Source organism: Ambystoma mexicanum, chromosome 6q (assembly GCF_040938575.1).
Source record: "Ambystoma mexicanum isolate Mex_15411 chromosome 6q, UKY_AmexF1_1, whole genome shotgun sequence".
NCBI lineage: Eukaryota > Metazoa > Chordata > Amphibia > Caudata > Ambystomatidae > Ambystoma > Ambystoma mexicanum.
In genome coordinates this window covers 1,156,341,045-1,156,365,074 of record NC_090937.1, presented here as the reverse complement: position 1 = coordinate 1,156,365,074, position 24,030 = coordinate 1,156,341,045, and the positions used below count along the sequence as shown (strand labels likewise).

At 49.5% G+C, this 24,030-nt stretch overlaps 1 protein-coding gene and 1 long non-coding RNA gene across 2 annotated transcripts in view; one reads left to right on the top strand and one right to left on the bottom strand.

Annotated features, from left to right (window-relative positions):
* Positions 1 to 1,285: 1,285 nt before the first annotated feature.
* Positions 1,286 to 6,920, bottom strand: PHOX2B (paired like homeobox 2B). Its single transcript, XM_069631747.1, has 3 exons — positions 6,446 to 6,920; positions 5,223 to 5,410; positions 1,286 to 3,396 (listed from the first exon to the last, which is right to left on the bottom strand). Exons 1-3 carry the CDS (start codon positions 6,684 to 6,686, stop codon positions 2,947 to 2,949), a joined length of 879 nt encoding a protein of 292 aa, XP_069487848.1. The 5' UTR covers positions 6,687 to 6,920; the 3' UTR covers positions 1,286 to 2,946.
* The window catches only part of LOC138516541 (uncharacterized), a 198,632-nt gene continuing 181,137 nt past the window's right edge, over positions 6,536 to 24,030 (top strand). The window contains exons 1-2 of the long non-coding RNA XR_011282284.1: positions 6,536 to 6,662; positions 10,369 to 10,453. This is a non-coding gene — a long non-coding RNA (uncharacterized lncRNA). The remainder of the gene's footprint in view (positions 6,663 to 10,368; positions 10,454 to 24,030) is intronic.

Below are 24,030 nucleotides of genomic sequence, written 5' to 3'. Positions count from 1 at the left end.
GTTTGGTGCGAGCCATCACTGTCAGGTCGCTTGTTTACTGGGGTGTTGTAATGTGATTGCAGACACCTGATCTGAACAGTGGCTGTAGCCAAGGCGTAGCCAATCGAGTCTTTCCTTTGGATTCGTTAGTCGGCTGCTTCCGCTTCTCCTACCTGGAGCGCGTGCGACCCGACGGTGCGCAAACGCGCCGCCCTACAGCCACCTCAAAGAAACGCCATGTTACAGTATCGGTATGTGTCTTTACCGCTCACGCTACCTGCGCGGTCTCTTGCTTATGTGGGGTTCGCACATATTTCTAGAGAGGGTTTGGGGGGGATGTGATGATTTCTACAGCTCCAATCATTTATTTACAAACAACTTTCAAAGTGTGTACAGAACAATTCGCCCTGTAGAGCCCCCCCCCCCACATCCCAGACCCGTTTTCTTTCCTAATATGACGGGGAAGTCTCAGAAACATACATATGTGTGCACTGATTAGATATCAAGCAGCATTAATATGCGATATCTCCCGTGCGCGTTCTTCAAGGCTTTTTCCTGTTTAGGGGGGTTCTGCTGCCTGCACACCACTGACAATGAACGGCTGCAAGTCCCCGGATATATCACGGGAGTGTATTGGGTGGGGGTGCTTCTGCGCAAGGGCCCCAATAGATGACACCAGCAAATAAATCCAACAGAAATATAGATACTGAACGTTAATCACTGGCTACATTTGATTACAAAAAAAACTTATATCCAATCTTTTCATTCAAACTTCGTCCAGGTTTTAATCAACAAAGTTGTTCTTTTGGCTTTTTTAAACCGTATTAACAATGATATGTTTTAAAAACAAATTAAAAAGAACCCATCAGATTTATCAGCTTGAACAGGCCCCTAATTATTCTGGGTAAGAAAACACCCCCAAAATTACATTTCTTTTCTAGTTAATATATCTGGAAAGAGTTGTTTTTTCTTCTAAAAACACAATTATTAATAAGTAGACCGAAATATCCGTTCAAAGAACTACTTTGATGTTAAAAATCTGGATCAAGTTTGGACGAAAAGATTGGCTATACATTGTTTATAAGTGAAACCGATGACTAGACAGTCGATATAAATATTTATATTTAATTAATTTGCTTTTGTAATAATTTGGGATCATTGCTCAGAAGCATGAACACACACCCTATGTTGCAATTATATTTTTACGTAGAAAATATAGAATCACTTTTTGTTTTTTACGTTCCAAAAAAAAAGAAAGAAAAATTACCATTTATTTTTTCCGATTTTATTAGCAACCATCAAGTTAATGATACAATCTTGGAAAACTATATACAGGTGTAGAAATATTTCCCTTTTTTAAATATAAGCATTCATCATAACCACATATAAATAAATTGGACTATTCTGAACATAATTTATGAGGTTAATGCTCGCAGCGTGTCCCAAGAGGCGGAAAGAAAGAACATGCAGCGGAAGGACAAACGCAGAGCATTTCCCGAACCTGAATTCGCGGAACCAAGGAAACCAAAGTCAAGAAACGGAACCCGTGGGCACTGGCCCTCGCCAGTAAGACGCGTCGACTGCAAGGAGAAGGGCCGGGTTATTTACAATCGGATATAGAAGCGTAGAAGACACGTTGTACTTATATTAACACTAAACAACTGAGTCACGGACACTTTGTAGAAAGACACTGAAAAGTTCAAACATACTGCAGCGGTCGACATGTAATTAACACCTAGGTTTCTGCATGAATATAAACCAGGACGTTTGAAATGTTTCGAAGCGAGGTCATAAGTACATTCTCACGTCCCTGCAGGAGACGCAGCCCTACGGGAGGAAAGGGGCCTACCACGTCCATAGCGGGGATAGGGGGGCGGGCACGGGGGTGTATGCAAAGGACGAGTGTGGGTGCCTGGCACCATTTTCGAATTTGATAATCGTTTGTGGATGCCTGGATACCAGCGTCTAATGAAATGTAAAACAGGTATAGGTGAGGACACTAGGGTTAATGTAGCGCCTGCGTGTCACCTAAAGACCCCGCAGGTCGCGTGCACCCACTGTTGGTTTATTGAATAGTGGGAATGGGGTCTCGAGTGAATGCATGTCCTCTGAGGGGACTGGCGCCCAGAGGTGACCTCCGGGACCCTCGGTGTTGTAATTATGCCGCAGCGCCCTCTCCTCACCACCTCTGACATGTCCACACACACTACACAGAATAGGCCCAGGCATTGGATGTTGGGGTCCTGGGGGGGGGTCTGGCATGTGGGCTTTGGGCAAGTGCTACGCTAGGGGTGTCTCTTGGGCTGAGACCGCACGCCTCATTGACATGCTCTGCAGCCCCCCGGTGCACAGGCTGTGACGTGGACACAGTATACAGTGGCACAAGCTGTATGGAGCACTAAAGACAGTGTTCTGGAAACGTCTGTACAATTGTCAAGTCGACCCCACGGGAGGGCGCTCTTGCCCTATGGAGTTCAGGCTTCTTCATAGGTACAAACGGTGGCTTTCCCCAGTGCAGACACTGCGGGATTGTGAATGTAACAGGTCTTTGTATGTTCCAAGTGTATAAGTCAGAATGAACTGCAGGCGCTGTACAGAGAGGAGGGGAAGGCCAGGCCGGGGAGCAGGACCGGTCGTGTGGCCTTCTGCTTGCCGCGGAAGTGTGAGGCTGCTCCATGTGGACGGCATTGCCCAATGCTTCGCCAACGTCCGTTTGGTGTCCTTCCGGGTGGGCACGGGCCTGGTCAGTGTCAGTGAGGCGCAGGCCATTGCGCCAGGTAATGCAAGTCTATTGGCCACGGGCCTGTTCAGTGCTGGAGGCCCTTGGCCCCTTTCTGGGCGGCCACAGGCATGCTCAGTGCTGGGGCCCCTCTGCACAGGTCCAGAGCTAGAGGGGGCCCCTCAAGTCTTGTGATGCCCCAGGGAGCCATGGGCAGCGTTCTAGGGCGTGGAGGCCGGCAGGCGGGATCAGAAGAGGCCGCTTTTCACCAGGGTGGCCTTGGCGCCCCCGTTGGGTCTCTGCAGGGAGGACAGCACGCTGGCGAAAGGGCCTCCTAACGAGTCCGGGATGGAGGTGATGGGGCCCCCGGGGCCCGTGGCCCAGCCCTGCTGCCCGCCGGCTCCCACCACCACTGCAGCCTGCTGCAGGCCGGGCCCGGGGCCCTGCAGAGGCCCACCCTGCTTGGGCTGCTGCTGCTGCTCCCCACCGGGGCCTCCCGTCTGGTTCGGGCCTCCGCAGCCCTGGTTGGGGTTTGGACCCCCGGTGCTGTCGGGGTCGGTGCTCTTGGCTTCTTTGCCCTCGTCCTCTCTGGAAGGGTCGGACTTCTTGCCCGAAGAGCCGTTCTTGGCCGCGGCCGCTGCTGCAGCTGCTGCCCGCTCCTGCTTCCGGAACTTAGCCCGCCGGTTCTGGAACCACACCTGGGAGCGATGAAGGGAAGGGTCCGACACAAGGAAAGGGGTGCGGTGGGGGGCAGAGGGAAGATCGTGAAATGGCGATGGAAGGAATGAAAGGAAAGAAGGGAGAGAAAGAAGAGGGACGAAGTGACGACAGGGGAAGGAAGAAATGAAGGCAGAGGATGCAGGAAGACGGGGAAGAAAGAGGTGATAAAGGAGTGAACGTGGATAAGATCAAGAGGTGAGTTTATAAAAGTAGGAAGTCAATGGAACAGAAGGATGAGAAGTGGAGGAAGGAAGGAGATTGGAAAGAGGCAGGGATGGAAGAAAGGGAGGACAGAGGGAAGCAGTGAAATAAGAGAAAGACAGAGTGGAAGGACACGGGGAACAGTGATAGAAGAAAGGGAAAAGAAAGAGAGGAAAGACATGAGGAAATAGAGGAAGTAAGGAAGGCGGGGAGCCAGAAAGGAAAGAAGATGGAGGAATTATGAATTTGGGCAATGAACAACAATAGGAAAGGAAAGAGCAAAAGATTGGGAATAAAAGGGAAATATTGAGAGAATTCGTTAAACAAAGGCAATCATATTTGCAACATTAAAAGCTAAAAGCGCAGTCAGTTGATCTCTTGCGGTCGCTCATCTGGTGCGGGCGCTCGTGATTGAGGCTAATTTATGCCCACTGCCGGGGTGTGCGTGGGTCGTGCGTCTTATGAGGAGGCCCCCCTACCGCCCTCGGAAAATGCCTATGCGAACCCGGGTCAGTGCCCGGCCAGGCCGTACAATGAGGTTTGGCCGGCGCCCCGCGGCGCCCGCGTTGTCTGTAGCGCTGCATCAGCATCGGCCGACTGCATGGGACCAGCAGCAGGTGCACGCATGCGCTTGGAGGCAAATGGATAGAATTGCAAACAGAGGTGGGGAACACCAGTCAAGCCACCGCGAGGTCTACCCCTATACACGGTGTCAAGTGTGGCGATTCCAGGAGTGCTGGCGGATATCCGCACCTTAACGCTCCCCCGTTCGGGTATCTGCACGCTAACGCACCCCACACCTCGGTGCAGATTTCTGCACACTAACGCCCCCCCTCCCCGGTGCGGATATCTGCACGCTACCGCCCCTCACACCCCCGTGCGGATATCTGCCCGCTAGGCACCCCCCGTGCGGATATCTGCACGCTAACGCTCGCCCGGTGCGCCAATAGGAGACGTGCAACAGTCGGAGTCCACATTCCGATAGGCACAGGCCCTAGTATTCATGCACACACACTTATTAGTACGGGTCATAATATGAACATGTGAAAATCCCAGCATACATGCACTGCTAATCATTTCAGGGAGAGAGGCAGGAATCAGTTATGAATCTTAGTGGCGGGGGCCGCTCCAGGTACCAAGGCGGCCGCAGCCCTGGTGCCCTGGCCCCGCGGATACTACAGCGCCCATTGTCAATTCACTGCCAATAGGCAAAACGATGCCAATTCATTGCACAGCGTCTGATGCCATCATTGTAGTGGGTCTCGGCACTTTGCTACCATGCAGTACGTGCCTGGTCCAAGTACTGGAGCCACTACTAATGCAGTCGCTGGTTCCAGTACTCGGCTGGCTGCTATTCAGGTACTGTGCCTCACACTGTGATCTGGGCTCAGTACCGTATCAATTGCTAGTGAGGTGGCTGGTCCCAGAGCGATCCCACTGGCCTCGGTGCTATGGCCGCGAATAGTGAGGCCGCTGCCCCCAGTTCTGTGCCAGGTTCTGTACAGGCTGCTAGTCGGGTTTCTGGTCCCAGTACCGAGAGCCAGCTGCCATTGCGCCCCCACCCCCCGCCCCCGCCCCCACCTTCCCGGGATCGCAGACCCACCTGAACTCGGGCCTCGGTCAGGTCTATCTTCAGGGCCAGCTCCTCCCGGGTGTAGATGTCCGGATAGTGCGTCTCGGCGAACACCCGCTCCAGCTCCTTGAGCTGCGCGCTGGTGAAGGTGGTGCGGATCCGCCGCTGTTTCCGCTTCTCGTTCAGGCCGCCGTGATCCGTGAAGAGCTTGTAGGGAACTGCGGGAGAGAGAGCACAGGGGTTAGGAAGGGTCGCTGCTGCGGGGCCGCCAGGAAGCGCACCGCCGAGGAAAGGCCGGCGTCTGCACATATCCGATAAGTATCCGAAATTATAACACCAGAGCAACAGCAATCATGTACATGAACAGTATGGTAATAGCAATACAAACAATAACGCGATCGGTAATAGTAATAACAATTCCAAAATATGAGTAACAATGGTTACTATGACAACGTGTCTTATTAATGTTCTCGAGATTCAGCTCCCAATAGCTGCCTGTAGATACGAGAAGATTGTGTGCCATGCTTGAATAATGTAAATCAGGAAATTATACCAAAATACTCAAAGCGAAGAAAACAACTGAAAAAGAAAAAAAAAGGCATGGGGGATACTGCTGAGACAAGGGCTAGTAAATGCTTTTTCTCTCTCCCCCGAACCAGTTCAATGGTGATAGCTGATGTGGCAGGGTCGTGCAGATGAAGGACATTAAAATGAAATAAATGTGGGAAATGATTCGCGAACATTAGAAGAGAGACACGCGATCCGTGTTGAGATGGTCGCAGCGCTGTAAACTGTCCCCCAGCTGAGCTCGGTACTGCGCGTCCGGGAGTTAGGGGAAAGTGCTGGGAAATGGCCGGCAGCAGCAGGTGAGTGCCAGCCAGTGTGTGTTTTTAGGACAGTGGCAGTAATGAGCTTTACTCGCGGCGTTATCTAATTATTGCTAAAGCTTCTCGGCTCATCGCAAAGTAAACAAATTATGCCTATCATTTTGGCAGCTTAAGATAATTTTGTTGGCGGGTTCAGGGTGTGCGTGCGACTACCAGGATAGTGTAACCCCGTAACCCAATTACCCCCTTCCCCTCGCCTCGCAATCGCTCCTAACACGATAAATCCCCTTTCATTTGTGTAAGCAAATTTCGTTTCGCTAAATTTCGTTTCCACAAATTTCGTTTCGATAAACTGGGTTTCGGTCCATTGCTTTTAAAGGCGCTGGCTGGCGCGCGCAGCGAGCGCGGAGTCGGGCGGCCGCTTACCTGCCGCGTAGGGGCTGCTCTGGTGGTCGCGCAGGGTGCCCAGGCTGCAGGAGCCCGGGGCCAGGCTGGGGCAGCCGGTCGAGGCCCCGAAGCTGGTGCGGATGGGGTTGTACTGGAAGCCGCTGGCCTGGCTGCAGGAGCTGAAGTCGGCGTAGGCGGAGGCCAGGCTGGACGTGTCCATGCCGGCCATGCACGACTCGTAGGCGGACGAGTTGAGGTAGGAGTACTCCATCTTATACATGGGAAGGCTGCGGGCGGGCGGCGCGGTGCCGGCTCGGTGCGGTGCGGTGCGAGGAGTCCGGGCGGGCGGGCGGGCGGGGAGAGATGATGTGCACTGCTCGGCGCCTGCTCGGGAAGTGGCCTGCTCGCTGGCAGCAGGGGCTGGTTTTATGAAAAAGCCTCCTGCGAGCCGCTTCGCCCGAGGTCTCTAGAGCATACAGTCCTCATAATAAACTTGGCTCTTTCCACTTGGACAATGGCGGGCGCTCGGTCTTATTGCGGGCGCTTTTTACATGACAATAACTCATCAGTCTATTGGGCTGGCACTGGGGGACCGAGCTGTCCAGCCTCCTGCCATTGATCCCTGCATCTCTAATTAGAATTTAATAGCACGCCATTACAGCAGCAGCGCGGCCGCCGTCCTCCCCTCTAAGCAGCCCCTGCCCTATAATTCAATCAGGCTCCTTGAAAATAATGAAAGTTGGGTGACGATTTTCCCTGATCCAATTTCCCCCTCCAGCTTTTAAGGCTTTTTAAGCGATCGTATACCCTGGGCAATGCTCCGAGAGGGGGGAATCTGTCTTTTTGTTTTTCTCCTTTCTCCTTCCCCGAGATAGGCTGGGAAGAGCCGCCTTGAAGTCACCGAAAGGCCGGTTTGTAAGAGCGTTACACGCTCAATTTAACAACAAGTCTGCCCCCCGCGGTGCGTGAAATGCTGTGAAGAGCCGGCGCATAGGCAGTCCGTAGGGGCTGTGGGCCGGGGCTTGCGGGCGAGGAGGGAGTACAAGTCGGGTGCCTTAGGATACACCTGGTCGCTTCAATAAAATAGCTTAACAAAAAAGACAAACCTGGTCCGAAGTGGAAAAAAAGGACTGGCCTGGGTTCAATTGGGGTCAGTACAATGACTGTCCTGTTCCAAATCCAGAGTGAAGAATTACTGAAATGGTGAAAAGCAGACAGGCTAATCGGTCACAATGAAAAGTACTGGCCTGGTCCAAAGCCACACAGCAAACAAGAAAGATCTTATCCAACTAATTTAGAAGAATAAAGGAAACTGGCTAGGTTCAAATCCAGAATAAAATGGACTGACCTTTTATGAATAATTTGGGAGAGTAAAAAGGACTGGCCTGGGCAAAATCAACAAAAAATCTGCTATGGTTTTAGGCACGCAAATTAGGAGACTACAAAAGGACTGGCCTGGTCTAAATGTGTGGAACGCAATTGGATAGACCGTTTTCCAGAATCCTTATACAGAAGGAGAATACACATGACTGGACTGAGACACAACTGTAGAACAAACTGGAATGATCTTATCCAAACAAACCACTAAAACGGGCTGACCTGCTCCAGATCCACAGAACAAAAAGGAATGTTCTGATCCAAACCAGGAGATCAAAAAGACTGGCCTGGTCCAAATCAGAAAACATGTACATATTACCCTTTCCCAAATCTGGAGTTTAAAACGTTTCCAACGGTTCAAATAAGTAAAGTATAAGACTGGACCCGTCTAAAATCAGAAGGATGAAAAAAGTGACCTGGTGTAAAGCAGACAAATAAAGTGGGTGACATGTTTCAAATCAGTAGAGAAAAAAACGACTGGCCTTGTTCAAATCAGGACAATAAAGAACATCGCACGACTCAAAGGTGGGACATAATAGGGCTGACGTGGTCTGACTAAATCGAGGGAATAAACATGGATTGAGATGCAGGGGAATACAGGAACGGGCCTGGCTGAAGTCAAATTAATACCAGGGACTGCACTGGTCCAGGTTACAATAATGACGTGGACTAGCCTGGTTCAAGTCAGGTAAATGAAAGTGACTGGCCTGGTCTAAATCAGGATAACTACAGGGACTAACTAGTCTTCTGCAAATCGGAATACTAGCGGGAACTGGCCTGGCCCAAGCCAGCATCCATGACAGAAGAATAAACACGATTTGATCCATTCCAAATCAGACGAACAAACAGAGGAGTGGCCTGGCCCAAATACATCACATTATAAAGGGACTTTCCCGGAGCCAATCGGGGTAATAAAACTCCCTCCCATACTGGTCCAAATAAAGCACACAAAAACGCATTTCTTAGGCCAAAGGAGAACAGAGCTGACTAGCTGGGACAAATCGGGAGGAAACGCCCACTGGCCTGCACCCAACGCGGGGGAATAAGTGGGAGTGGCCAGATCTAACTCAGGAGGATGCCAATTACGTGTATATCCCATATATGTTTAGCAAATTGTCGGGTCCAATCGGAATTTAAATTGCTTAACTCGTCCAATGAAAACATCTAAAAAAGGCAGGCCATGTCTCAATTTTGAATTTAAAAACGAGTAAATTTCACTAATCGGGGAAAAATTCAGGAGCATACAACAGGACCACATGGCCCAAACCACCGCAATGAAAAAAGGGAATGTCTGGCCCAACCAAGACAGGGAGGCGGAGGCGGGGGTCGGGGGGGGGGGGTGTGAAAGGAGCCCTGTGCTGTAATTCTGGACACCACAGTGAGTGGCCTGCTCCACTCGCATGCCATTAACTTAGTCAAGATGCGCCCAATTTGAGAGCCAGCACGCGGGAACAACACTCTCCCGCTTCTGGGCGCTAGAAGCTAACGAGAACGCGCGCTGAAGATTTAGTATTATTATCCGCTTAACATATATATATCCCCATTCACATTCCCGGCCCCTCTGTGGGGGGGCCCCGTGAAGTAAACCGCGCCCCTCAGAAGTAATTCTCTCTGCAGCACAAAGACAGCAGCGTTATTAGACCTGGAGGAGGAGAATAAAGACCGGGGAAACCGAGTAACACTGACTTCCAATTCATTTCCCCCCTCATACATTTGTAGTAATAAATGCGCGAAACGCATGCGTCTTTTTCTTTTTTTTTTGCTGCGTAGTTAGCGCGGCGCCATTAGTTCCCCGGGTGCAGCTGTGTGGCGCCACGAATGCGCCGAGCGCAGGCCCACACTGGGCCCAGCGCAGCGCCCCCTACCTTCACACAGGCCGTGCTGCTCGGGCGGGGTGGGGCGTGGGCAGGGGGCAGGGGGCAGGGGGGGTGGCGTTTATGGTAATGCGACCGTTGTGTCCACAAACCGACGTCGCGCGCATGATTCCAGTGCTCAGGTAATTGGGTTTATTGCATTCATTATCCCCTCTTATCCGCTCCGTAACAAGTCGGTAATTAAAGTAACAAAGTCGCCGGGGCTGCAGAGGGGGCATTTAGGCCACTACTGTATTTGCCGAGCTAAGTACTTTAATTCAGGGCTGCGAGCTGAGGTGGGGGGCGGCGGAGCGGAGTTAGGCAAACACACGCGCGCCCGCAGCCCGCGCCACTCTCGCAGGATGTTTTATTGCTTATTAAAAAAATCAAGCGGCTGAGAAGGCCCACTTGGTTAAAACAAAGCGCCGCCTTTTCCTCGTCGCCACTAGCCCGGGGTGCCCGCCGCGAGCCCCTCCAGCCACGGGCCCTGCCCTGACCGTTTTATGGCGCTGCCTGATCGTTTTATTGTACTTCTATTGCTGTACAATGTGGATTTGATAAAGCACGGCCCTTGGTGGCCTGTGTGTAGACTTCCCTCTTTTTTTCCCCTCGGCTGTGTGGAATGAAAATAAATGGGGACAAGGTTTTTAGTGACGCTTGAAATAAATTGCCGCTGCGGCTTAAATCGCTTTTTTTTCCTTCTCCTTTTCTGTTTTTTTTTTCTTTCTTAAGGCCACCGGGCAGCAGAGGAGAATGGAGAGGCGCACATCTGTCTCCAGCCGAGCCCGTCCAAAGGCCTGCCAAGACTGATGTGAAAGTAAGTGCTATTATAACACGGGCGTATCTTTATCCCCCCAGCTCATGAATATGAATGCGCCTTGTGGTCAAGGAGGTAACTGTGTACCTCTGAGACAGTGCATGAGGGATGCGCGAGAGGAATGCGAGGCCGGGGCCCTGGGATGCGCCGTCTCCCCATTGTCCGCGCTCCTGTTTGCTTTGCCATTGTTGTCGTGTTGCAAGTTAGGCGCCCTTTCTAGTCAGGTACAGATTGTTTTTTACGCCCCGTGTCAGGGTGCACAGGCTTCCTCTGTTCACAGAAAGGACAGGGGCACGTCCATTATGATAATGGCCACCCTACAAAGGAAGACTTTGGCGCCCTGCAAGTCATTATTGGGAAGCAAGACATTGCAGGCCCCGTATACCACATCGCGGTATTCCTTGTCTTCGGTTGTTTATAATGATGGCCGGACGCTGTTGACACCATTGCTCTCCTGCCATTGGATCAGTGATTAGTCATATTCGTTTGGGTTTTGCCCAACGGGATACCAGTACAGTCTTTTTCTCGCCTCTGCTGTGTTTGGATCCACACCAAGGCCACTCATGGACGACAAACAGCGATAGGCCCGGCCCCAGAGCAACCTGAAAGCCACTCTGTACTCCATTTTACTCTTGGGTCATGGTCCCCAGCCCACTCTCATTCCAGTTTCATGCTATCCTATCCTAGGCCCACCAGATACAGTCTAAGTTTGTTTCAGTACTATTATTCCCGATTCGAGTCTACCTTCCTCCTATCAAGCAGAATTCTATTTGCATGTATCATACATTCCTTCTCAGTCCGACTCACACTTATACCCCCAAAGGAAACCGAGTGAGCCAGCAACAAGAGGACACAATCGCCTGATTGGCCAAGCAGGATTCCTCCAGAGGGGAGAGGGCGTAACCTGAAAGGTGGGCACTGTGGCCACCGTAACCAGAGCTCTCTAGTTCTTCAGCAGTGTACGTGAATTGAAAAATGTGTCTGTACCCGTTCATAGTCAAGATTCCAGTGTAGGGTTCACCAATCACAATGACCAGTCCCCCGCACTATCGCGAGAGGGGGTTTAGATTCTATTAAAGACAAGTAGGCGAGTATTAGCAAAACAATGTTAACTATTAACACATAGCAGCAAAGAAAAAACTTTGTAAAACGAAAACATTTTTTTGTAAAAACAGAAAAAATACAGTATTCCATAAAACACAAAGGGCAGAAGCCCAGTCCAAGATAGGGCAGAGAACTAGCCCATGTAACCAATCAGCAGGGACCCACCCCCACAAAAGTCCCTTCCTCTAAACACAACTCCGCTTCTGAAGCTGCATTTTGACGCCATAGCAATCAAAACAGTATAATCCAACACCGCAATCGATGAACAGTTCCGCCATTCTCCTGGGACATGACATCCAGCGATCTCCCATAAGTCTTCCACCTTGAAACTCATCAACCCGAAGCTGTAAATAAAATAATAAATTAGCAATGGGTGGGTGGGATAATACTCGCCTCCTTGTCTTTAATAGAATCTAAACCCCCTCTCACGATAGTGCAGGGGATCAGTCATTCTATGACACGACAAGGAGGTTTCATATTATGCAAGTTCAAAGCCCTTGCATTACATTAAACACTACATGATCAATACGTTTCTGATAGAATGTTTTAAAAGTAGACTCCCTGGACCAGTCAGCTGCTTTTAAAATCTGTTGCAGACCTCCCCTAAGGAAGGCCGCTTTTGAGGCCATATCTCCCCTGACAGAGTGAGCCCCAAAAGAAGAGATGTCAATTCCAGCTTCCTTCATCACCCACCTTACCCATCCAGCCAAAGTAGCCGAAGAGACTGGATTGTAGGGTTTTCGGTAGGAAATAAGCAGCTGAGAGGTACCCGGGGGGCGAAGCCCTCCCATCTTTAATTCAAAACACTCCAAACATTGCACAACACACAATTTAACATTTTCAGGGAATGCTGGATATGACACAGAGGAAATCATACACTTAGTTCTCTTGGACACACCCTCTGAGGAGAAAAAACCTTATTGTCTACATCAAGGGCCCTGATGTCGGATACTCTTTTAATGGAAACAAGACACAAAAGCATGGCTAACTTTGAAAAAAGTTGTTGTAATGAGAGCTCCTGATTATGGGGCCAAGAGAGGAACAAACCCAGGACCTTATTAACATCCCAAAGAACTGAGTATGTGGCTTTAGGAGGGACCTTAACCCTTATAGATTTAAGGGTCTTCCTCACTAAAAAATGCCTCCCAACTGGCTCACCTTTAACCAAAATGTAACCAGCTGAGATCCCTGATCTAAATCCATTAATAGTCCTATAAGCCTTGCCCTCCTTGAACGATTCAACCAATAAATTCACTATATCTACTGGAGGGGCAGAAACGGGATTGAGGTGCCGAGTCACACACCAGCCCACCCAGCGACTCCATGCTGAGGAATATCCCACCTTGATGGAGGTTGCCCAGGAATCCTTGATGACATTAATAGAGTCCTGCGAAAGGCCTCTGAAGCACCAGGAAGAGCTGAAATCTTCCAGGCGATAAGGGAAAGATGCCCCTGAAGGACCAGGTCGTGAGGGAGAACCGCAGGATCCGTTAGGAGCCAAGGATGGCAAGGGAGAAGGCGAGGGACATCCACTGCTAATTCCAGAAGAGCGGGAAACCACACCTGAGAGGGCCAGAACGGGGCACCTGCACCAACACTCTGGCGATAATGGTAAATGGAGGAAAAGCATATGTTAGGGGAATTGTCCAATCCTGGAGAAATGCATTGGTCGCTAAGGCTAGGGGGTCTGGCCTCCAACTGTAATATCGAGGAACCTGACAGTTGAGGCGAGAGGCGAAAAGGTCCACCTGAACGGGACCCCAGAGAGACCGCCTTGTCCAGCATCCAATCGCTCCTGTCCTGAAGGGTAACGGGAATTCCAGTCTGCCACTGCATTGCTGACCCCTGGAAGATACTCCGCTTGCAAAAGAATGTTCGTGTCTAGACAATAGTGCCAACCACCCTCGCCAAGTCCACTAGAGCCTTCGAGCGGGTCCCCCCCAGGTGGTTCATATACCAAACCGCTGAAACATTGTCCATCCGCAGGAGGACACAGCAGTTCCCCTAGTCTTTGAGCAGGCTCTTGACCGCAAAGGACCCCGCTAGTAACTCCAGAAAATTTATGTGAAGCAACCACTCCTGATCTGACCATTTCCCCCCAATGGAAGTCTGACCTATCCTGGCTCCCCAGCCGGCTCTGCTGACATCTGATTCTAGAACTACACCTGGAGATGGACCAAACAACGCGTTGCCATTCCAGGCATCCATATTTTTGAGCCACCACAGAAGTCCCAACCTGGCGTCTGGAGACAACACCACCATCTGCGAGTACAACAATCTCTTACGCAGATGTCTTCCCTTCATGTGCTGCAAAGCCATGTTTTGCAATAGGGCTGGAAAGATGGCCTGAATGGAGGCAGACAACATCCCCACTACTCTCGCTAACTGCCAGAGAGACACCATCCCTTTCTTTAGCAGGCAGGAGGCGAATTTCTTTCCGAATCCTTGAAAGTCTGCTGTCTGGAAGAAGGAGGATGCACTGCCTTGAATCTATACTGAAGCCCAGAAACTGGATGCATTGAGTAGGATAGAATATGCACTTCTTTACATTGACTACAAAGCCTAGGTTCTGCAACTGGGAGATCGTCAGATTTAAATGACCCCCAAGAACCTGAAGATCCCATGCCAGAATAAGCATATAGTCTAGATAAATGATAATTTGGACCCCTTTTGTTCTGAGACAAGCCATCATTGGCTTCATTAGCTTGGTAAAGCACCACAGGGCTGACGGCAGGCCGAATGGGAGAGAGGGCTGACGGCAGGCCGAATGGGAGAGAGGCAAACTGCCAAAGGCGACCCCCCCCAAGAAAATTGGAGAAACTCCTGATGCGGGGGAAAGACAGGCACTACCAGGTATGCATCCTTCAGGTCTAACTTGACCATCCAATGGCCCAGAAGAAGGGTGTCCCTGAGAAGGTGAATAACCTCCATTTTGAAATGCTGGTATACTACAAACAAGTTTAGAGCCCTCAGCTTTATCACAGGACGAAAGCCCTCCTAGGGCTTCGGAACCAGAAAAATTGTGCTGAGAAAAGGGGAGGCTGTGAAGGTGGCAGGGACACTGCCCCTTTGAAAATGAGATCCTGAATCTCCGCATCCACCAACTTCTGCTTCTCTTTGTCGACCAAGAGAGGAGGAGGCTGAGAAAGCTGACAAGGAGAGGAGTAAGAGTCTATCTGAAACCCCTGCACCGTATGCAGAACCCATTGATCTGAGGTGATCTCCTCCCACTGATGGGAAAACCTTGCTAGTCTGCACCCAAACCTATGTGGGAAGAAACATTTAAAATACGTGGAAATACCTGTAGCGGATCACGCTCTGCTTGCACCTCTGCCATTATGACCTCTCTATTGTGCTCCTCTTTGGGGATAGAAGGAAGTGTGTGATCCTCGAGCAGAGGAAGAGTGAGGAAGAGTGAACGGCTCCACGGGAGGCGTACTGCTGTGGGCGGGCAGAAGCCCTATATGAGGAACGGCCGGAGAAGTGGGTTCTTCCTCGTCCCTGTCAAAAATCATAGGGTCAAACACTTTCCTTATATCAGACTGAGCATTGTCCAGGGCCGTGAAGGTGTTGACAGGTCCTTAATAAACCTATCGCCAAAAAGATTACCTTGGGCCTTGGGACCTGCTTCCCCCTCTGCCATATCCTGCAACTTAGGGTCCATGCACATGAGGAGAGCCTTGCGCCTCTCTCTAGAGATGCTCGCATTAGCATTGCCGAGCAGGCAGAATGAGTACTGCACCCAACCTCTAAGTGCCTGAACATCAATTGGCGAATGAAATGCGTGGCTTCCTCCGCCATCCCAAAAATTTGAGTCAGTGGTCCTAGCAAATCTAAAAGCTTATCCTGACAACCCCAGAGGGCCTTGTCAACCCCTTTTTTCGGATCTGTCCCCTTTTGTGACAAAAAGGCCACCATAGACAGGTCTATATTCGGAGTTGAGGCCACCTTATCGGGAATGACGGGCCGAGGACATTCAGACCTCAATTTATTTCTGTCCACCTTGGGGAGCAGCTTCCTGATCCAATGATGCAGGAATGTGTAAACCGCCATCGAAGGGCGCCAATCCGCCGACCTCGGATGTTGGATGAGAGAGGGATCAAAAAACAGGACCTGGCTGTCATCCAACACTTGTCCCTGGGCCCCTTGGGATGGCCTTACAGGGAAGCCCTTCCTCTTACGCCTGTTAGGCGGGGAATCGGAATCCTCTGAAGAATCATTCAAGGATAAGGGAGTAGAAGGAACAGGACTCAGAGCAGTGGGCTGAGAAAGACCCTCCCCAAGCTTATGTTTTAATACCCTAACAGGGGAACTGGAAGGAGAGGGAGAACTAGGAATAGGGCTTAGTTGCCCTTGCAAATGTTTAGATTTAGCCAAACACTTTCTAGGTGCTACTGAAGGACCTGGCTCAGGATTGGGATGAAAATCCACTATCTTATTTATGAGCCTATCGAAAGCCGAAGCCAAAGTTGAATTTAAATTATTCAGGGCAGAGTCCATACAGTCTCTAATGGCCATAGCGACAGATGGGGGTGGCCCTAGGGAGCTTTCCCCAAACCCCCTCATAGCACCTTCTTCCCCAGCCCTATCCGTTTTCTTAGCAGACCTAACCTGGTTGCTAGCGTCAGCCAAAGGGACACCCTCTGACCCTTTGGACTGCATCGCCCCTTACTCCCACAGAAAAAACTGCAACCACAAGGGTGCAACAAACTTCAGAGTACCAGGGAGCACCCAGCACCAACAGCACTAAAATATAGACACAGGGAACAATGACCAGTAATGGGCAAAACCACCCAGATGAAGGTCACAGGCCAAGCAGGCCAGCAAGCAGTCCACTTATGAACCAAAACAAAATACCAGACTAATGGTGGAAACCAAGCAGGGTAAAGCCCCAAAGGACCGTGTGCAACAGGGAGGCAGTTTGCTTTCTTTTACAGAAAAAAAACGCATGTGCAACGCATAATGAGTAAAGTTCCATGTCAAATAATGCTTTATTCTTTGAGCAATCGCGTGCTCTTCGCCGAGCAGGCGACCGCTGCCCTTAAACAAACAAAACAACGCTCCTAATGAGCTGTGGAAGAGAGAATGCAGAATGCTGAAGGGCGTTGACCCGTTCACCAAGCAGGTGAACTAATGGGAAAAAGGGTGTGGCTTGAGTGCAGTGAAATATAACCTCCCGCCGAGCAGGCGAGTGCTCTGTAGGCGAGGGGAAGGGCGTGTGGGAGGAAAAGGTGAAGGCCCGGCCACTGGAGCCGCAGGGCAGAGCCACCGCCTCTGACAGAAATGTGGGAGCGGCCTGAGGAGAAACACAAACACGCCCACACAGCTTTCTATCAAGCGACCGCATTAGCGGTAATAAAGACAGTAACTATATGAAAGAATAAACGTGATACAAAGTAACACGTCCCAACAATTGATAAGTATAAGTTGAAACAAGTTGCACTTAGCTCATGCGTCAGCAGCAAAGAAAGAGGAGTTGTGTTTAGAGGAAGGGACTTTTATGGGGGTGGGTCCCTGCTGATTGGTTACATGGGATAGGTCTGAGCCCCATCTTGGACTGGGCTTCTACCCTGTGTGTTTTATGGAATACTGTATTTTTTCTGTTTTTACAAAAAATTTATTGGTTTAACAAAGTTTTTTCTTTGCTGCTATGTGTCAGTAGTAAAGATTGTTTTGCATAATATGAAGCCTCCTTGTCGTGTCATATAATTCCCTTTTTTTCAGTTGCTTGTCATCGGGCAAGCACAGTTTCAGGTTTTTTAGCTCTACCCTAGTGACCCACTAAGCGCTTGTGTTCAGGTATTTTTTGTGCATGGGAACAGCTGTGCACAAAGGCAAATATTGGTCGAAACTAGTGGAGCTTGATCATCTTTGCACATGTCCTATTTTGGAAGATACACAGACACACACACCACACGTTTAATTCATTCGGTACACTGGTGAACAGCAGTGAATATCTTGAAAAAAAAATCTGGGATATAATTTTTCTCTTTTGTGAAACGTTTTGTAGTGACTTTCTTTTTTATAAGTGCGTATATTGCTTTGGATATATAATGTGGCTTGCAGCCTTACCTCCAGGGGGTGTTTGAGCCCTCCACATAATACCAAGGTACCTCTTTTTGTTCTCCAGTAGCTACTGATTCACTGGGGTCCTCTGGCGCTGACTCCGGTCCTTGCCCGGGCCCCAGGTTATTCTTTGGGTCCTTGACTGTGGCCCTACTTGACTTCTGGGCCCAGATCATCAAGGCATACTGCCTACTATGACCTGTCTTCCTTCCAGCCCTGGCCACTGGCCTCCCCTCTGCACATGAGTACCCTCTCTACATCACTTTGACCCCTTAGCTCGGCCATGGTGGTTCTCTACATTGACCATCTCTTTCCTTTTCTTGGGCGTTCCTCCTCCTGATCTTGCTATTCTTCCTCCAACTTCAGCCTTTCCCTCTCTCACATTTTCTCCCTGCCTTAAAATATTCCCTATCTCCTCCAAATCCAACATTTCCCTCTCACCATTCTTTGTTTTCACCTCGTCCCTTGCTTTCGCTCCTCCAGTAATCTGTAATCTCTTGCTCATTCTACTTCCCAATCCTCCCTCCAGAACTCACCTGCTTTTCTCACTCTAGCTGCAACAGCAGTTCTATGTAACACAATCCTCCCCCAAAAATCTAATAAAACGGTCTGCCTTCATACTTTGGGTAAAGTTGTAATTGGGTCAATACAGGCTCAGATTGACTTGTCTGGTCCTTCCTTGATTTTCATTGCCCTGATTGGTTCTTGCCACTTGTGCTGATCTCCCACTTCTGTGTAAATACTCCCCTGCTTGACTCCAGATAAAGGGAGTTTTGATTTAGGTTATTTGTTCACCATTTGAATGCCAGGAAACAGCGCCCTAGGCTGCTTCCTGACCTACCAATCCTGCCTTTGTCTATCTACCTTTGCATATGTTTGTGAGATTTCTTAATCAGCTATGGATTCTCTGCCTGCTGTCTGTATGAGACACCTATACTCTAGCTCTAAATGGCTTGCCTTGGGACAATTGGGAGAATGTGACAGGGGCCTGGACTGTGATTAGGAGTAGGGCAGTGACTAGGGCTATGAATGCAATAAGCAGTAGGACTATGAGGAGGACTAGGACTATGAAGAAGACTATAAATTATTAGGAAGAACATGACTAGGATTGTGACGCGGGCTAGGATTACACTGTGATGAGGACTAGGACTGTGAAGAGAACAAGGACTCTGATGAACAATAGTTGTAGGACAATAATGAGGACTGTCTCAAGGATGAAGACTGCAACAAAGACTTGGATTATGAGGATGAATAAAACAGTTACTAGGGTTTTGGATTGTGACAAGGGCTATGATGGGGTCTAGGACTGTGATGAGAACCTGGGTTGTGATGAGCACTAGGTCTTAGACTGTGATGTGGATGGTGATAAGGACTAGGACAGGAAAGAAGACTGTGACTAGGTCTAACTCATTCATCAACACTGTCCTATGGAGTAGGACTGTGTTTAGGAATACTATGATGAGAATTGTGAGAAGTATGAGAGTAAGTATGGGGAATTTGAAAGGGACAAGGGCTGTGACTAGGATTGTGACAAGGACTATGAAGAGGAAGAGATGAGTACTTTAATGAGGAATACGACTGTGGTTAGGATAAGGATGGTGACTAGGACTGTGAAGAGGACTAGAATTGTGAAAAAAGACTGCTAGTAGGATGAGGACTAGTGCTTTATTTTTTTTAATAACAAATTTTATTACATTTTGTGCAATAAACAAGAAGTTACCAACAAAACCATAAGACTTTACATACAGTTGGCAGAGTAGCACGGATGAGTATGCTTAGAATATATGCAATCGCAACGAAACACGTGATGTGAAGTATATGAGCAGTTAAGGCAGCAGGCAGTTTATGGATGATTATGATGTGCAAGCATCCCAAAGAGTGATGTTAGCAGATATAGTCTCTGAAGGACTGCGTGCCAATGCATACCGCCAATATTACATCAGATTTATAATGTCTGTTCCCATCTTCCCCAAATCTTATCTGCTTTGCCCGGGCAGCCTCTAGCTTGGTAGACTCGGCGTTCCATTAAAATGACTGCATCCACATCCGATGTCCACTGATCGTATTTCGGGGTGTTTTCTGAACCCCACAATTGCGCAATGTTCCTTTTCGCAATTCCTGTGGAAGTTGAAACAAGTAGCTTTTCGAATCTTGACAGTTCAAGAGTGTCTGCAATGCCCAGGAGCAGGAGTTTAGGATCCGTCGGGACTGGGCGGCAAATGACCCTGGAAAGCCTCGCGCTACATTTATGCCAGAAGCGTTGTATGCGTGAACACTGCCAAAGGATGTGGTAGAAGGATCCTTCTTCTTGTTTGCAGCATAGGCATTTGGGGTCGGTCGATTTGCCCCAATTGTACAGGGTTATTCGGGGATAGTATATCCTATGTAGTATCTTAAATTGCACCAGCCGAATTCGTGCCGAAATTGCACATTCTCTAGGATACATCAGGATTTCAATCCAGTCTTCAGGTAATATGGGGCCAATATCATTTTCCCATTTCGTCTTCAAGGTCAGCAGTTCTTTCGTGCCAAATGAGGAGATAGCATTGTACATGGTAGATGTGACCTTGTTGTTTACCTTATCTATTACTATGTTCCTTTCTATTGGTGTGCATTCCGGCATGTCCACGAGTTGGGGCCTGTGTACGATAAGTGCATGCTGTAGCTGTCCGTGGTGATACTGTTCAGTCTCTGGCAAGCCATGTGTTGCAGCAAGCTCAGGGAACTGCATCAGCTGGTCGTTCACTACTATCTGCTGAATCGTCTGTATGTTAGCTGCAGCCCAGGTTGGCCATTTCGGGAGGTTGGCAAGATTCGGGAGGTGAGCATTGTTCCATATGGGTTGGACTGGGGTAATTTTGTTATCCCAACCTAAGTGTTTATGTATTTCTTTCCACACCAAGGCTGTGTGTACTGCTATCGTGCGTTCAGGCGGGCGGGTCTGTTTACAGTAGAGGCTTTCGAGTGGGGACATACCGTGTCTTGCCGCTAGTTCGGCTCTTATGTGAGGGATGCTCGGGTCTCCATGTAGGATATCATTGACTGTTGCCATCTGAGCTGCCCAATAATAGATCTGGATGTTCGGGAGTCCTATTCCCCCCTCCGAGACTGAGCGTTGGAGAGTTTGGAGGGCAATTCTCGGGCGTTTCCCTCCCCATAGGAGTGTACGTGTTGTGCTATTTATACTGTGGAATTCTACAGCGGGGATATGGAGGGGGGCATTCTGGAGAATGTATAGAAAACGGGGTAAGGTCAGCATCTTAAAGAGTGCTGCTCTGCCTAACAGTGTCAGCGGCAGTACTTGCCAGTGGGCTACGTCCTGCTCATATCTTTTGATAAGTGGGTGTAGATTTTGTTTTACGTAGCTATTTAGCTCGTTGGTAATTTGAATACCTAGGTATCGGAACTGATTGGTTTCAACTTTGTATGGGGAACCCGATGTTGGAATACAGTCTATCCCTTTAACTGGGAACAGCACGGATTTGGGCCAGTTTACTTTGAGTCCACTAAAGGATCTGTACTCTATTAGGATTTGCGTGACTACAGGGCATGAAGATGCTGGGTCACCCAGGTACACTAGGAGATCATCTGCATAGAGGGATACTCTATCTTCGCAGTTCGGACCCCATCTAAAGCCAGTCCATTTGGTAGTGTACCTCAGGAGAACTGCCAGTGGCTCTATTATCAGTGCAAACACCATTGCCGAGAGTGGGCAACCTTGCCGGGTTCCCTTCCCTAGTCGGATGGTACGCGACGGCCACCCATTTACTTTAACCTCGGCTACTGGGTTATTGTATAGTAGTTGTACCCATTTTATGAACGGTTCTCCGAAGTGCATCCTGCGCATTATGGCCCATAGCGCCTCCCAATGAACAGAGTCAAGTGCTTTCTCGAAGTCTATGGCCAACAGAGCCAGTGATTGCTGCAGGGCCGGGGCTCTCTCTAGTGCCAGATGCAATCTGCGAATATTCATTCTGGTCGACCTCTGGGGCATAAAGCCACATTGGTCCGGGTGGATCAGGGACGTGATGACTAGTTGTAATCTATTGGCAAGAACCTTGGCCAGTATTTTGGCTTCACTATTAATGAGGGATATGGGTCGGTAGGATGTGCATTCTTCAGGGGGTTTACCCTTTTTGGGAATTACTATAATGGTGGCTTTGCGGAGATCAGGTGGGAGCGCGCCTTGATTTAGGGAGTGCTCAAACACATTGAGCAAGTGTACGGGTATGTCCAGGTGGTGTAGCTTTTTCCAGAGGTCTATTGGGAACCCGTTCGGGCCTGGGGTTTTACCGGCCTGGAGTTGTCCAATAGCAGTTGATATCTCAGTAGTAGTAATTTTGCTGTCTAGAGTGGTGATCTGGTCTGTGGTGAGTGTTGGGAGGTCAATATCAGTTAGTATGGTACTGTCTATAGCGTTGGTGGGGGGTTCGTAGAGGTTCTCATAGAACTCGGCAAAGCGGTCAGCGATGTCTGCATCAATGTGGACTAGGTTTGCGTTTAGGGTTCTGATGCATTTGACCTTTGATTGTCCCTCGTCTCGTTTTTCCAGCCACGCAAGCAGTTTACCTGCTTTGTCTCCCGTTTCATATACACGTGCCTTCATTGCAGCGTGTGCTTTCTTGGCACAGTCTAAGGACAGGTTATGCAACTTCTTCTGTGCCATTAGTAAGGCTCTATTTGACTCCGGGGTGTCACTGGCAATGTGTTCCAGTTCCTTGGACATGACTTCAGTTTCAGCTTCCATGATTTTTTCGCGATGCATCCTCTTCTTATGGGACGTCCATGATATAATTACTCCGCGCAGAACTGGCTTGTACGCCTCCCACAGTGTATTGGGGTTATCAGTCGAATCTGTATTAAGGTCAAAGTAATCGGAGGTAGCGGTCTCTATCATCTCCTGAAATTCAGGGAATCCCAAGTAGTAGGAATTTAAACGCCATAAGGGGGGCGGTCGTGGTCTAGCTGTTTCCAGTTCTAGTAGCAGTGGAGAATGGTCAGAGATTCCTCGGGGAAGGAAGGATGCATTGCTTATTTGGTGACTACTTTGGTGTGGGAGGAAGAAATAATCTATCCTAGACATCGAGGCGTGAGCCCCCGAGTGGAAGGAATATTGTCGAGTCTGAGCATGAAGAACTCTCCACGCGTCACAGAGGCCCATTGCCGACACAAAGGAGGCCAGTTTAGTCGTAGTGGCGGGGTTTCTGGCTCTCAGGTGCGTGCGATCAAGCTTATAGTCCATGACCTCATTAAAGTCTCCTCCTATTACCATTGTGTCTGCATTACTCGTTGCTAGGATGGGGGTAATTTCGTTTAGCAGGTCGTTGAGGAGGGCTGGTGGGGAGTACACTGCCATGAGTGCCAGTGTTTGGTTCCATAGTGTTGCTTGAATGTATGCATACCGGCCTCCTTTGTCCTGAAGAACGTTCGTGATCACCAGCGGAAGTCTCTTGTGGATTAGTATGAGAACTCCTCTCGGTCCCATAGAGAAGCCTGCGTGTACCGCAGTGCGGTAGTTTGATCTTTGGAAGAATTTGCATATGTTTCCGGCTAGATGTGTTTCGGTCAGCATGGCTATGTCTGGGGAATGTCTATTTAGATGCTGCAGGACTAGCCGCCTTTTGATGCTGGCACCCAATCCGTTCACATTCCATGCCAGGAGTTTAAGCTTGCTTTGGGTCGAAGTATACTCAGCTGCCATTGACAGTGCGGGATCTGCTTACACAGTTGTATTTCCTTGGATGCATATACAGCAGTTCCGTGATATTTGGTCCGTATATGGTACTTGTCGTGCCTCTGTATGATAAACATTGAATAGGTGTAACACCCCCAACTCCCCCCTCCCTATACTCCACCCACAACTGAAGCATCTGTCAACCCAGTGTTAACTTCTGAACGATTTAACTGTTATCTACATCCGCCTGCCCCGAGACAATCCGTTTTCGGAGTGCGGCTGTGCTAGATGTTGCGTCTCAGGGGGAAACACAAGGCGGGGTGGTGGAACTCCGCGATACGGCGTTCCGATTTCACTTAGTGTCCGGGGGCGGGATGGGGGGGCGCTGTTTGGGCTGCCGCCAGCCGGAGTTGCCGTCAACGTCGCGTTTGCGGTGTACAGTACAGCACCTTTGCGGTATGTTAGTAGTGGTCTGGATATCCGAGATATTGGAAATGCCTGCTAGTCTTCCGCATGTTGTAGGATTCCGTTTTGTTGTTGTTGCTGCGGTTCCTGCTCAGGTGGTCGGTCAGGGCGAGGTCTATTCCGTTCTCCTCTTCGCCTTCCGTCAGCGCTCCAGTCGCCATCTATGTGCCTTTCAGCCCAGCTCCACGCCTCCTTAGGATCAGTGAAGTGGACTGTTGTGTTCTTGTGAAATATTTTAAGCTGGGCGGGGAATATTAGCCCATATTTA

What these genes read in the sequence shown, in the direction of transcription:
- PHOX2B (XM_069631747.1), bottom strand. Translation starts at nt 6,686, where the DNA reads ATGTATAAGATGGAGTACTCCTACCTCAACTCGTCCGCCTACGAGTCG. An exon ending in GAGCAGCCCCTACGCGGCAG is followed by an intron (nt 5,411 to 6,445) that starts GTAAGCGGCCGC and finishes TCTCTCCCGCAG; the next exon opens with TTCCCTACAAGCTCTTCACG. An exon ending in TGACCGAGGCCCGAGTTCAG is followed by an intron (nt 3,397 to 5,222) that starts GTGGGTCTGCGA and finishes CATCGCTCCCAG; the next exon opens with GTGTGGTTCCAGAACCGGCG.